Below are 14,257 nucleotides of genomic sequence, written 5' to 3' on the forward strand. Positions count from 1 at the left end.
TCGATGCCGCTCCATCGCTTGACATCCGTCAGGCTCGCGTGCGAGTGCTCCATCGTCGCCACGCGGTCCGTCAACACACACTTGAGCTGCGACGACAACGTCGACGCGTCGTCGAAGCGGACGCGGCAGGGCACCGTGCTGATCAGCGGACCCATGATCCTACAACCATCGTCAGACACACGCCAACACGAAAAGCCACGCACCTGTCCGCGTCCTTGACCGCAATGTCCCGGTTCGCCAACACCTCGCCAAACACCACGTCGTCCTGACGCGTGTACTTGCGCAGCGTCGCCGCCCACGCCAGCTTGGTCAAGTCCGCCACCGTCACACCGCACCGCTGCGCCGCCTTGGTCAAGTCCGCCATCGACACCTTGCACACCGTCGACAGCGGCCGCGCCTCGCCCGCCTCCGGCGACAAGTCCACCAACGACCCGATCGGCGACGGCACCGCCCCGTCCAAGTACGACCGCCAGTACGCTTCCGTCGCTCCCGCGTCCTGCGCCTCGATGTAGTCCACCACGTTGCAGAAACTCGGTCGGCTCGGCACGGCCACGCCGCTGTACGCGTCCATCAGGTCGCCCATCAGCATCGACAAGGACCACCCGTCGTACAGCGCGTGGTGGATCGTCAGCACGGCGAACGAGCCGTCCTCGGCCTCCACCAGCGCCAGGCGCACGAAGAACTTGTCGCCCACCGCGAATCCGCGAGCGTAGTCTTGTGCCAAGAACGCGTCCAGGCTCGACACGCGCACCTCCGCCACCTCCACGTCGGCCGCGTCCTCACGAATCACTTGAAAGATGCCGCGCGCCGTCGTCACAAACGTCGACCGCAACACGTCGTTCTGCTGCACCACCGACCGGAACGCCGAGCTCAGCTTCGCCCCGACGCCCCCCGTCCGCAGGCGCATCGGCATCTGCGCCACGTACGCGCCGCGCGCATTCACCGTCGCGTAGATCATACCGCCTTGCAGCGGCGTCACCGGGTACACCACGTACTTCGTCAGCGCCAGCGACGCGGCCCACTCCCCCGCCACCATCGCTGTCACCTCGTCCGGCAGCGACACGCGAGGGTACGACACGTCCGCCGACAAACCGCTCACTGCCGCCGACGCCACGCGGGACAACACCAACCCCTTCATGAACGCGGCCGCCGTGATGCTCAAACCCACTTGCTTGCACGCGGCCACCACCCGGATCACAGAGATCGAGTCGCCGCCCAGCGCGAAGAACGACGTGTTCTTCCCGATCACGCCCACGTCCACGTCCAGCACGCTCGCCCACACGCCGGCCATCTTCACCTCGGCCTCGCTCGTCAGCGCACGCACGTCTTCCTTCACGTCCAGGCACGCCAGGGCCGTCTTGTCAATCTTCCCGTTCGCGTTCGTCGGCAGCGCTTCCAGCGCCACCCACGCCGCCGGCACCATGTACACCGGCAGCAGGTCCGCCACCAGCCTCTGCAGCGCTTCCGCGTCCACGTCCGCCGGCGCGTAATACCCCACCAAGTGCGTCTTGTCCTTCACCAGCGCCGCGGCCGACACCACCCGCGGGTGCTGCATCATCGCCTCCGCCACCTCGTCCAGCTCGACGCGGTACCCCTTCAGCTTCACTTGGCTGTCCAGTCGACCCAGGATCTCAAACTCTCCGCTCGGCAGCAAACGTCCCAGGTCTCCTGTTCGGAACATCAGGGACCCCCCTGTCGTGCTGAACGGGTCCGTGAAAAAGTGGTCCGCAGTCTGCTCGGGCAAGTTGATGTAGCCGGGCGACACACCGATACCGCCCAAGTACACTTCTCCCACCACGCCCACAGGAACCATCCGCTTCGCACTGTCCAGAATGTACGAGTTGATATTCTTGGTCGGCTTGCCGATGGAGATTTGACTACTTGTCGTCAGTTGCACCGAGTGCGTCGTGCTGGAACACTCCGACGGCCCGTACGTGTTGAGCAGCGTGACGGCTGAGCACCACAAGTCCTTCAGCGACGCAGGCACAGCCTCGCCGCCCACGTGCACGTACTGCAAGTTCGGAAACTGCTGCGGGTCGCCCAACAAAGACAGCCCCGTCGACGTGATCGCCAGCACATCCACAGTCCGCAACGCGCGCTCCAAGTCGTCGCTGCGCAGCACCAGCGTCGCGCCGTTGCACAGAGTCTTCCAGATCTCCTCCAGGCACCAATCGAACCCGATCGACAACACCTCCATCACGCGCATGCCCACACAGTACGCCGGCTCACAGAACGGAAAACACACCAGGTTCACCGCACCAGCGTGCAGCGTCGGGACACCTTTCGGCTTCCCTGTCGACCCCGACGTGTATACGACGTACGCTTCGTCCCACCGAGTCGCCTGGTGCTGTGCACTCGGCACAAAGTCGGCCGCCTTGGCTCCCAGCTGATCGGACGACACAAACACCATCTTCGTCACCGCCTTCAACTTCTCCAGCTGCGTCGTTAAATTCGTCGTGGAAATCGCAACGCTCGCACTCGCATCACGAATCATGTACGACAATCGTTCGATTGGGAACGCCGCGTCGAACGGAAGCATCGCGGCGCCCACCTTGAGGACAGCGAGCAGCCCGATCGGGAACTCCAAGCACCGCTCCATGATCACAGCCACGCGCGAGCCGACACCCACTCCCAGAGAAGCCAAGTCCACCGCCAGCGCGTTCGCCTGCGCATTTAGCTCGCCGTACGACAGCCACTGGTCGTCAAACTCGATCGCTCGAACGTCGGGGTGCTCCTTCGCGCGCGCCTCGAACCCGTGGTGCAACAACTCGTACGGCAACGGTACCACGGGACCAAAGCTCGAGTTCTGAATGAGGGTAGCTTCGCGGGATGATGGTCGATCCAGCACGGAGATGACCATTGAATATTCTTCCTGGCTTTGAAGACGAGTCATGATATCGAGAAACCGGTGTGACAAGAAGTCGATGCAAGCAGTGTCAACTTGGCTCGTTTGATGTGTGACCTCGATTCGGTATTGATCGCCACTGTCGTTGTATACTGCCATGGCGATGCTCGAGTCGGAAAACTCCCTGCCTTCCCTGAAATCAAGGGTGAAGGTGGCATTTCCGTCAATGCCAGTGTCATGTGTAGATGCCGCCGCATAGTTGCCAAACATAAATAGTGTGTCGAAAAACTTGCCTTCATGTGCAGTCCATCGCTTGATTTCGGTCAAGCTGGAGTGAGAAAACTGTGCTGATTCCAGTGCGGACAAGTGGACGCTGCGCACAAGGTCGTCCGTCGTCATAGTCGGTGCAGCGTGCACCAAGACCGGAATTGTGTTGATCGTAACGCCAACGAGCCTACTCAAGCACCATCATCAGCGACTGCAGCCAGGATATGGATATCGTGTGTACGTTTCAATGCCAGGCATGTCAATGTCACGTCCGGACACGACATTGCCAAACACAACGTAGTCGTGTCGCGTAAACTGTTGTATGGCAATTGCCCACGCCGCTTGAAAGACTGAACTGGGGGTGACTTGCAGTTTCGAGCAGACGCGGTGGATGTGCGGTAGCAAGAGGGAGTAGTTTGCCATCGAGTACGGCTCGCCGACAAGTCGAGTGTGGAGTGGTTTCGGCAGGGAAAGTCGAGTTGTGCTGTCCAAATGTTTCAACTTCGTCCGCCAAAACGTCTCCGCAGGATGTTCATCTTGCATGGCCAGCCAGTTCAGGTAGTCCTTGAACGATGTAGTCGGGTGTTTCAACGTTTGCCCAGCACATATCCTCCGTAATGAATCGACGAGAAGCGTTCCCGACCATCCGTCCATCACTGAATGATGTGTAGTCCACATTACTCGATACCTTGAATCTACATGAGAGCAATCAGCGTCCACCGATGACCGGACCAACGACGCACCTGACACTTGCACAACTGTGAAGCGGTGGAAAGATTTGCTTGCTAACGAAAACCCCCGCGCTCGATCGGCCAGCCAAAAGGCGTGCGTCAATGCGTCTAATTCGTCGAGTGCCCAAACATCGTCCAACAAGGTCCACGCGGAATAGTCGATTTTCGTCACAGCTTGGAACAGCCCACAAGGAGTTGACGCAAATACTGTCCGGAGTAGAGCTTCGTGGTCAGCAAGTTGATGCCAGCACGATTCTAGCGTCGCGATGTCGAGGTCTCCTCGGACGTCAAATGTTGACTGGAGAACATATTCGGAAGGATCTTGGAGCGTCGCGAAGAGCATTCCCGACTGCAACGGCGTCACGGGATACATGTCTTCGACATCCGTAGGACGCAAACCCAATGTGGCATAGAGTTCCGTTTCCACGGCTTCCACGACATCGGTCGTGCCGAGCAATGGGACGTCGGACAACGTGTGCCCGCCAAACGTTTGCGGATCCAAGCAGTGACTCACGATGACGTTCATCCACTTGCACCACAGGACGACCCATTCGATTGTTTGGTCGTGGGAGAGCTGCCACTCTTGGACAGACACGTCCAACACCAACTGTGACCGTTCGTGGTGCAAGTAAATGTTTCCCGGAATGTAATCCATCTCGTCATCGCCCACGACATCCGATACACTTTGAATGCACTCAAACAGTCCACTTGATGCGTTCAGCTCTTGGAAACGACCAGCGTAGTTGAACGCTAGGTTGTGGTTCTTGTGGGACTTGATGGATTCCGTGGAGGCAGAAGTTGGGGCCAAATACTTGATCGCGCCGTACGATAGACCGCCGTGCGGCACACCGCGAAGTTTGTTCTTCACTTGCCGAATGAGGTGTCCGAGGTCTTTTGTAGCCGAGAACACAACCGGATACAGACTTGTGAACCACCCGACGGTACTGGACACATCGATCTCGGGATCCCACGGCTCTCGGCCATGTCCTTCCATCATAAGCAGCAGCTTGTAACCTTCCCCAGTATGGAGGAGTTCGGCGTATGCGGTAGTGAGTGCAGCGAGGGCCAATTCTTGGATATTGGTGCCGTAGATTGCATTGGCAGCATCCAGTTTCGATGTTACTTCGTCGCTCAGCACGCCTTGCGCTTGAATTTTTGTCCTACGGGTGAACGGTTTAGTCGGGTATGCAGGCATCCTGGGTGAATCACCCAAGGGTTGCTGGGGGCGAAATGTCGTCGGCCATATAGGCGGCCCACACACTTGGATCCCAAAGCGGAGCTTGAGCTGTCATTCGTCTCGACCACTCTTGAAAAGACATCGTTTTACGACCGAGGGACTGTTTGGCCAACAGCATCTCCAAGTCGTCAAGAATTATTCGATACGACACGAGATCCACAACAGTGTGGTGGATGGCAAAGTGGACGTATTGGTTTTGGTTGGGCAGCACAAACACAGTGACGGCGTAAACGGGGCCTTGGATCAAGTGCAAGGACCTCTCCTTGGCCGAAATGGCATCGTTCAGGCATGCCATCGAGTCGACAGGAACGAACTCGACATTCACGTTTTGTGACGGGTCGGATATGTGCTGCGACCACGTTTTGTTCGAGTCCACAGCAAACCGAGCGCGGAGCATGTCATGGTGCTCGACCAAACGCGCGACCGCCGGAACAAGTTCGGAAGGATGCAACGTTCGGCTGGGCCTTAGGACTGTCGATTGGTTCCAAAAATGCACGTTCTTCCACACATGGTTGAAATTCAAGTGCTGGACTGGGGTCAACAAGACATTTCCAAACACTGTTTCGCTCTCGGACTTGGTCAACGTGTGGCTGACTTGTACTTGTACGGACGCAGCCATCTTGGACAGGCGAGGGTTTTTCAAGACGGCGGACGTGGAAAGGACAAGGCCAACCTCTTTACCCTTGGACACCAGACGAATGGCGGACACGGAATCGCCCCCCAGGGAGAAAAACGACGTGTTTCGGCCAATGTCGTGCAGTTTCACGCCCAACACTTGTGCCCAAAGCGATGCCAGTCGTCGTTCGTTTTCCGTCTCGAGTGGGTCGACGGCCGCCACGACTTCCATGGATTCCAGTGCTTTTTTGTCCGTTTTGCCGTTGGCGTTTTGGGGCATCATGTCAAGGCCGACCCATATCGCTGGCACCATGTACATGGGCAGCTGAGCAGCAACAACTTCGTGCAATGTCTCCGGGTTTACATCCGACGGCGTGAAGAACCCAACTAAGTGTGTCTTGTCCTTGACGATGGCAGCAGCAGCAACAACTTTGGGGTGCTCGATCATGGCTTGTGCCACTTCGTCCAACTCAATGCGGTAGCCCTTGACCTTAACTTGGCTGTCCTCGCGACCTAGAATCTCAAAAGAGCCGTCCACGAGCTGTCGACAAAAGTCTCCCGTCCGGAACATCGTGCGACACGACGAGCTTTGCACAAACGGATCCGGCAGAAAGCGTTGGGAGGTTTGGTCGGGCAGGTTGATATACCCAGGAGACACCCCGTGACCACCCAAGTACAATTCACCCACGTGACCGATCGGAACCGGTCGTTGCTGTTCATCCAGGACGTATGCACTCACGTTCTGTAGTGGCTTGCCGATCGTGATGGGGACGCCCAAGGTAAGTTCTCCAAAGTGAGTCGTGATGGCGCATTCCGTGGGGCCATAACAATTGAACAGGCGAACGGCGGGGCTCCATAAATCACGCAGTGCTGCATGAAGGGCTTCACCTCCCACCAGCACCGACTTCAGGTTGGGAAATTTGCTCGGTTCCCCCATCAGCGACAGAGCAGTCGCCGTACACATCACGATATCCACAGTCGGCATTACCTTGAGCATGTCGTCTGTTCGAAACACCAGTGTCGCACCTACGGACAACGTGGTCCAGATTTCCCATTGGCACACGTCGAACCCAATCGCCATGAATTGCATCACGCGAGTGCCTTGGACAATACCAACATGCGGTGCATGAAATGATGTCACGTTCACCGCACCGACATGCAAAATCGGCACGCCTTTTGGCTTGCCCGTCGAGCCAGACGTGTATACAACGTACGCTTCGTCGTTGCGGCTGGCCTTGGCCTTGGCTATCGGCACGGCAGGCGAAGCAGCAAGATCGTCCGACTTGATGTATACGACTGGAATCGATGCCAAATCGAGCGCCTGTATTTGTCCGCGAAATTTTTCCGTGGTGATGATCGCACACGCTTTGGAATCGGAGAGCATGAAAGCCACGCGTCCTATGGGAAACGTTGCGTCGACCGGCATGAAGGCTGCGCCAGCTTTGAGTGACGCCAAGAGAGCAATGGGGAATTCGAGGCAGCGATCTAAGATGACAGCCACGCGTGAGCCACGACCGATGCCGAGCGTCGTCAAGTGGCAAGCCAACGTGTCGGATTGGGAATTCAGGTCGCCATACGACAGCCAAGCGTTGTCATGTTCAATCGCTTTCAGATGCGGGTGAGAACTGGCACGAGCTTCAAAAGCTTGATGGAGGAGGTCAAACGGTAACGGCGCCCGCGCGCCGTACGACACGGACGGGCCGAGGACCTCGAGATTCGTTCGTGGCATTTCCTCCAGCAGCAATGAATTGTGTCGCCCTGTGGAAGTTCCTTATCGTGGGGTCCTAACCAGCCAAATCAGTTCTTGAAACCAGGCTCGTTGCAAAATGTACTAGAACTCAGTATGATGTCGTCCTAATCTTAGGACTTCTCCTTCTTTCGGCCCAAACAACTCGAATGTACAATATGACGGTCATTACCAACATGACCTCGGGCGTCGCTCGTTTGTGACTTGAAGTACCGGGCAACGATGGCGAGTCGTACGTACACTTGTTCATTGCCCAGACAGTCCTTGTTCTTGAGCGCTACAGGACCGCACTGGCGACCACGGCAGAGGAGAGGTGAGGCCGTCACGGAGGCACATCTTCACAAGAGAATGCACGACGCGCACGACGAAATCCGCCATCATTTGATCTTGATGTTCCAACCGCGGAATGTGGTTCTAAAACGCTTGGCCAAAGAAAGCGGAGAGAGAAAACGTTCGAAGAGGAAGAGGAACAGAGCGCTGGACGGGGCGGCGAAGCAACATTCTAGTTTCAAGTAGCCTCTGTCTTTTTATATTGCGGACTTACCTTATGCATTTTCAAAGGTTTCTCACCCAATTGGAGTTGACGGCAAGGTTGAATCGAGCGACAACTTCGATCCGCTGTCGATGCAGGATCAACCACCGGCGGTCAACGAGAATGTCCACCCGCTCGATGGAGCCGCGGTGCTTGCAAAGGCAACGTTTGCTTGGGCCAGTCCACTTGTCGCGCTTGGCAATGTTCGCCAGCTTGCCCCAGTGGACATGTGGAGCCTCCAGGACAATCACAAAGTTACGCCGTGCGTGGTCCGCTTCAATGCCAAGTACAGTCAAGGCAGCCGAGGTTTGCTGCGTTCGTTCTTTTCCATTTACGGTTTTCGCCTCGTCGTGGTGGCTCTGATGCAGCTCGCGTCCGCTGCTTGCGAATTGTACGGACCTGCATTCGTCCTGCCACACTTGATCAAACTTGTGGGGTCCAGTCCCATGGACTGGATGCAAGGTGTGTGGCTGTCCGTGTCGCTCTTCCTCGTGCAAGTGTTGAGTTCAGTCCTTCGAGTCCATGGCACGTTTATCAACGAAGTTATTGGCATTCAATTCACAGCGTGCTTGCGTGCGATGTTGTTTCAAAAGGCGCTCAACCTCAGCGCGGTGTCCAAGAAACACAAGTCGGCCGGTGACATCGCAAACATCTTTACGGTCGACGTTGTCGATGTGATGGGACTTCCTGTCCATGTCAACATGATGTGGATATGCCCCCTTCAAATTGGCATGACCTTGTACTTCATCCACCGCCAAGTCGGGTGGGCCATATGGGTTGGCTTCGGAGCCCTCATAGGAATCTTGGCGCTGACTGGTTTAGCTGGTGTGTGTGTCGCAATGGCCGACGCTCGTGTCCTCGCAGCCAAGGACAACCGCATGAAGCTCGTCCACGAATTGTTTGGGGCCATTCAGAGTGTCAAGTTCAACGCGTGGGAAGATGAAATGTCGGCAAAAGTTATTGCCCTACGCAACAAAGAGGTGGCCGAGATTTGGTCGTTCATCAAGGCCCTGCTTGCCCTCGTTACGTCCATGTCGATCGCTCCCGTCATTGTCACTGTCGTTGTATTTGCAACTTACGCGATGTGGATGGACCGCGAGCTGACGGTGTCGGTAGTCTTTACAACGCTGGCCTTGTTCAAGACGCTCGAGGAATCGTTTGCCGTGCTGCCTGTCAGTGTCGTAGGAGCAATCAGTGCCTTCGTATCCGCTGGGCGAATCGATCACGTACTCCGCCTGCCCGAGTGCGAACTTTCCAACGTCACAACGCATGACGACGACAAAGCCAAAGCAACGTTTGGGCCGGACAACATCGTCGTGTCCATAACGGATGGCTCATTTGTGTGGGGAGATGTCAGAGATGCCACGACGCCGCTCTTCCAACACCTCGATTGGACTGTGAAACATGGCGAACTTGTGGTCGTTCATGGTGCCGTCGGTGCTGGCAAGTCGTCTCTGTGCTCTGTCTTGTTAGGGGAAATGACCAAACTGAGTGGGTCCGTCTTTGTGGGTGGAAGTATTGCGTACGTTGCCCAGCAACCGTGGATTCTCAATGCGTCCATTCGAGACAACATCCTGTTTGGTAAACCGTATGATCGCGCCAAGTACAGCAAAGTCCTCGATGCGTGCGCGTTAACGACGGACATTCAGGCGTTGCCGTCCGCAGACCACACGGAAATTGGCCTCAAGGGGGTGAACTTGAGTGGCGGCCAGCGCGCCCGTGTCAGCTTGGCTCGTGCTTGCTACGCGGACGCAGACGTGTACATTTTAGATGCACCGCTCGCCGCCGTGGACGCCCTCGTGTCAAACGAAATCTTCACAAGGTGTTTCCGCGGCCTCCTTCGGCTAAAAACTGTTATTTTGGTCTCTCACAGCCCCGACATCATCACATCTGCCCACGTTGACCGTGCATTTCTCCTCCAGGACGGCCGCCTTCTCGAGGCAAAGTCCACGCACCAAGACCGCGACAACATGTCTCCATATCCGTCTCCGCTACCAGCCAAACGTGGTTTCTGGGAAGCCCCGTCCTCGCGACAACTTAGCAACGACGAAGCAAGTGACAGCATTGAAAGCTACCCCCACGACGACTTGTTCCTTGTCACCCCGACGAATCGATCGCCGATCAGATTTTACAACAGTGCAAAGGTATTCACTCCCAAGACCAAGCCATCCAGCGCCAACACTTCTGGGACACTCATCGTCGACGAGAGCCGCGCAGACGGCCGAGTATCACGTGCAGTCGTTCTGGCATACTTGTCCAGCTTGGGCGGCTACGGAGCGTTCGCCATTGTGGTCTGGACGACGCTGGTCACGGAAACTGTCCGATTGGCGTGTGATCTGTGGCTGTCGTATTGGGGCAACCAAGCGTCGTCAATCACAGCACACCATCGACACGACGTGAACTACGACTACCTGACCGTGTACACGATCTTGGTGCTGGCTATGTGCGTGCTCACGATCGCGCAAGTCGGTATCGTCATGATGTTTGGACTTCGCGGGTCCAAGAAGATGTTTGAAGCTATGCTGGCCAGTCTCGTCCGCGCTCCCATGCGATTCTTCGACACGAACCCGATCGGTCGCATCTTGAATCGCTGTGGCGATGACGTGTTTCAGTGCGATATTGAAATTCCACTCGCGATGTCATCCATCTTGACGGAATCCGCCAGTGCCTTCAGCAAGATCCTCACGAGTGTGTTTGTGATCCAGTGGATGGGGTTGCTCCTGCCGCCTCTCATGTTTGGTTACTATAAACTTGGGGCGTATTTTCTCGCGCCGCTACGCGATGTCAATCGGATCAAGAAAATTACGCTGTCGCCGCTTCTAAGTCTTGTCAGCGAAGCCGTCGACGGTGCCGTGACGATTCGTGCGTTTGGCGATCGATACCGCCGACGGTTCTGCCGCATGCACGACGCTGCCATCGACACGTACTCTGCCACGTGCTTTGCCACCGTCGCCGTAAACCAATGGTACAGCTTACGAATCCAGTGCGTGAGCAATGCCGTCGTGCTCGCGATTCTGCTCGGATGTGTTGTGTGCCACTCGAACATGTCGGCGGGCTTGCTCGCGCTTGTCATCACGTACGGTTTAAACCTGCCCGTGAACTTGGCGAACCTTGTCAATATGTGGGCGAGCCTGGAAACGTCGTTGATTGCACCGGAGAGACTCCATGAGTACGCTAACCTGGAGAAGGAAGGTTCCACGAAAGAAATAGCTCTCGATGCCGTGCCGTGGCCGACCCAAGGACACATTGTGTTTGATCGAGTGAGCTTTCAGTACAAGATGCACGACCCGCTTGTACTGCAAAACGTGTGCGCCACCATCACGGGAGGCGAAAAGGTCGGTGTTGTCGGACGGACTGGCGCGGGCAAGTCCAGCTTGACCATGGCTCTGTTTCGAATCAACGAACTCGCTTTCGGGCAAATCAAGATAGATGGGGTCGACACAGCGACCCTGCCGCTGCGGCAACTCCGACGGAGTCTTGCCATCATTCCCCAAAATCCTGTTCTCTTCAAGGGATCGCTGCGAACAAACCTCGACCCCCTCGACGTGTACTCGGACGAGCAGTTGTGGGCTGCCCTGCATAAAGTGAATCTCATGCCCCGCATCACTGCGACGTCGGACGCCAAGTTGGAACAATCCGTGGACGAAAACGGCGACAACTTTAGTGTCGGCGAACGACAGATGCTGTGCATGGCGCGTGCCCTGCTTCGCCAGGCCAGGATTGTCGTGCTGGACGAAGCCACAGCTGCAGTCGACCAAACGACGGACGAAATGCTGCAGAAGATAATCCGAGCAGAGTTTGCATCGTCGACGCTCATCACGATTGCCCATCGCCTCGGAACGGTCTTGGACTACGACCGCATCCTCGTCCTAGAAAATGGCACATTGGTTCAAAACGACTCGCCCACTGCTCTCCTCGCCGATGCAACCGGCGCATTTTACGAGCTGGCAGTTGAAGGCGGCTACGTTGGCGCGAGCCAGATAAATACTCGGCATTAACTCAACGAGCACTTATCTTGGTGGTGTTTCTGCCTCCTGTTGTGTAGTGGGCTTCAGAACTTGACCATCCTGTGGGCACACTGCGTGTCGAAGCGGGCTACTGAGCGTCGACACAGCAAACAATCGCAGCATCGTCGCGCATCTTGCCCTACTCCCGTGGCGCGTTGAACAGTGTATCAAAATGTCGTAGTCGCTAGGACGGAACGCTCTTGGCAAAGGAGCATCTACGAGTCGTCGCCCACAACAGATTGCCTTTACTGGACGTCGAAACAAGTCACCCTTCTTTCCAAATCAGCATGTTGGTCTCCAACGACTGGAACAGTGCCATGAATGGATTCGCTGCGGTTGTGTAGTTGGTTTGTCTAGCTGAACCAGCTCCAGATCGACTGCGCAATAATGCAAGCTATCGGCGGCGACGATCTGAATGCCATTCCCTCCATGTTCGATCCAAGGACACAAAGGCATCATGTCCACTTGGTTGAAGCGCTTCTAAGTTTAGCTTATACGGGAGACAGACAGCTACAAAAAGTCCTTGGTGAGGCGGTACACGATCGAGTGTTCGACGAGCCACTTGTGTTTCTTCATGTTCACGCGAGACCCTACGACGGGAATCGTGCGTAGGAAGAGCGACATGCTGAACACAAGTTGGACACACGTGAGGCACCGCCCCCATTTGTGGTACGACTTTTCCAACCGTGCCGAACAAGACGAAAAGAAGCACAGCATGATGCACATGCCCATGCCAACGCACTGCAGCACACTCGTGGGAAGGACGAGGCCGGCGCCAATAAGGGCAAGTGTCACTGACATAGTCGCGACCCAGCTCCACATGCCAGCGCTTGACACGGCCAGCATGCCAGACTCGGTCGCATGCACGAAAGCACGCAACCAAAGCTCTGTGTATAGCAGGGCAAATGCAATCGGTTTCCAGATGACGACGACCGTCAGAACAAAGAAAAAGTCGAGCACATGCGACTCCATCATTTTGTAGCCCAGGAAACGGCCAAGCTTCGTCTGGTAAATGGAGCTTGCTTCCAATGGTGTGGGGGATACGTGAGTCTTGGTCGTGTAGCCATTTTTCAACGCCCACACAAAGGCGTCGTGCTTGCCGAGCTCGTACAGCCATTGAATGCGCTCGGGCTCAGGTGGGTACATCGCCCACCACATCGGGACATATTGCGATGGTTTGATGTCGGCCTGGGTACAGTAAAATGGACTGATTGTGACTGTGGATTCGTCCAACACCGGTTGGAAGTCAAAGAGGCCACCGTCCATGACCCACTCGCCATTGAAGCGGAACGGAAGGCCGCAAATGGGGACTGCGCAGCACGACGCGTGGATCGATGTGGTCAAGTCTTCGATGCTGTCGAACACACTCTTCCGTCGGGATGTCCATTTGGAGATGGACGAATATACAATTACGCAACGCTTGGCTTGTTCGAGGGCTCCGGGGCGATCAAAGTTTCCCCACATCTGCAGCGCTTCGTCCAGGTACTCTCGGACACGGAACGCATTGCGAATCGACGATCTAGCCGTGGGGGCCATGTCCTTGACAACCCCCCGCACCATCTCATCGAAATCGTTGTCGAGGCACAACGATAAGGCTGCAAGGGATCCGCCAGATGTACCCAGCATCGTTGCATCTCGATGCAAGTCCATGTCTTGGAGGGCTCGGCCCACGCCAAAGAGGTAGCTCTTGAGCCAGCCAGAGCACGCAAACGAGTAGCTTTGTGGCAACAGGACCTTGGAGTGTGCATGGGTCGCTGCGTCGGCATTCGTGTCGGAGCACATTGCCGCGGCGGCCACTGCAGATGTTCCCGACATCGTGTTGTGGAATGGGCGCGCTTTGCCGAGGCGTTTCAAGTTGTAGGAGGTAGACCATTCTGATTGGTCGATGCAAATATTCTGAGCCATCGGATTGGCCAACTGGAAATTCTAACGATCGGATTGGCTGAAAGGATGACGTCATCTCCGGGCAAATTTGCATCTCTGGGCGAGCGCAGAAATGCACCAATCCGAAGCGCCAAAGTCACGAATTCGAATCCAAACTATCTTGAAGCTCGAATTCATCGTGTGACGTAGGGCGCGTCATGATCAACATTGCGTAGGCTACTATGTTGAATTGTATGCATACTACTTGAGGTTAGTACGCCACTGCGACGCGTTAACGTGGACAGTGGACCTGCACAAGATGGAGGTGTGATACTTGTGTCAAGGGCTCGGTTCCACACACCTGACTCCCTGCCTTGTATGGATTTAACCATTCGGCCTCGAATTATAAACTA

The 14,257-nt window shown here is 56.1% G+C and overlaps 3 protein-coding genes across 3 annotated transcripts; 1 reads left to right on the forward strand and 2 right to left on the reverse strand.

Annotated features, from left to right (window-relative positions):
• Positions 1–28: 28 nt before the first annotated feature.
• Positions 29–7,424, reverse strand: H310_13969 (hypothetical protein; the record flags this gene model as incomplete). The annotated part of the gene is made up of 6 exons (XM_008881650.1): positions 29–33; positions 80–159; positions 204–3,299; positions 3,354–3,807; positions 3,856–5,003; positions 5,053–7,424. 6 exons carry the CDS (start codon positions 7,422–7,424, stop codon positions 29–31), a joined length of 7,155 nt encoding a protein of 2,384 aa, XP_008879872.1.
• Positions 7,425–8,040: 616 nt separating this feature from the next.
• Positions 8,041–12,005, forward strand: H310_13970 (hypothetical protein). The gene has a single exon (XM_008881651.1). It carries the CDS (start codon positions 8,067–8,069, stop codon positions 11,970–11,972), a length of 3,906 nt encoding a protein of 1,301 aa, XP_008879873.1. The 5' UTR covers positions 8,041–8,066; the 3' UTR covers positions 11,973–12,005.
• Positions 12,006–12,439: 434 nt separating this feature from the next.
• On the reverse strand, positions 12,440–13,801 carry H310_13971 (hypothetical protein). The gene has a single exon (XM_008881652.1). It carries the CDS (start codon positions 13,794–13,796, stop codon positions 12,492–12,494), a length of 1,305 nt encoding a protein of 434 aa, XP_008879874.1. The 5' UTR covers positions 13,797–13,801; the 3' UTR covers positions 12,440–12,491.
• Positions 13,802–14,257: the final 456 nt, after the last annotated feature.

Source organism: Aphanomyces invadans (assembly GCF_000520115.1).
Source record: "Aphanomyces invadans strain NJM9701 unplaced genomic scaffold supercont1.59, whole genome shotgun sequence".
In the NCBI taxonomy this organism is placed as follows: domain Eukaryota; phylum Oomycota; class Saprolegniomycetes; order Saprolegniales; family Verrucalvaceae; genus Aphanomyces; species Aphanomyces invadans.

Excerpts from the sequence above, each read along its gene's own strand:
- H310_13970 (XM_008881651.1), top strand. The coding sequence starts at position 8,067 with ATGCAGGATCAACCACCGGCGGTCAACGAGAATGTCCACCCGCTCGAT.
- H310_13971 (XM_008881652.1), bottom strand. The coding sequence starts at position 13,796 with ATGTCGGGAACATCTGCAGTGGCCGCCGCGGCAATGTGCTCCGACACG.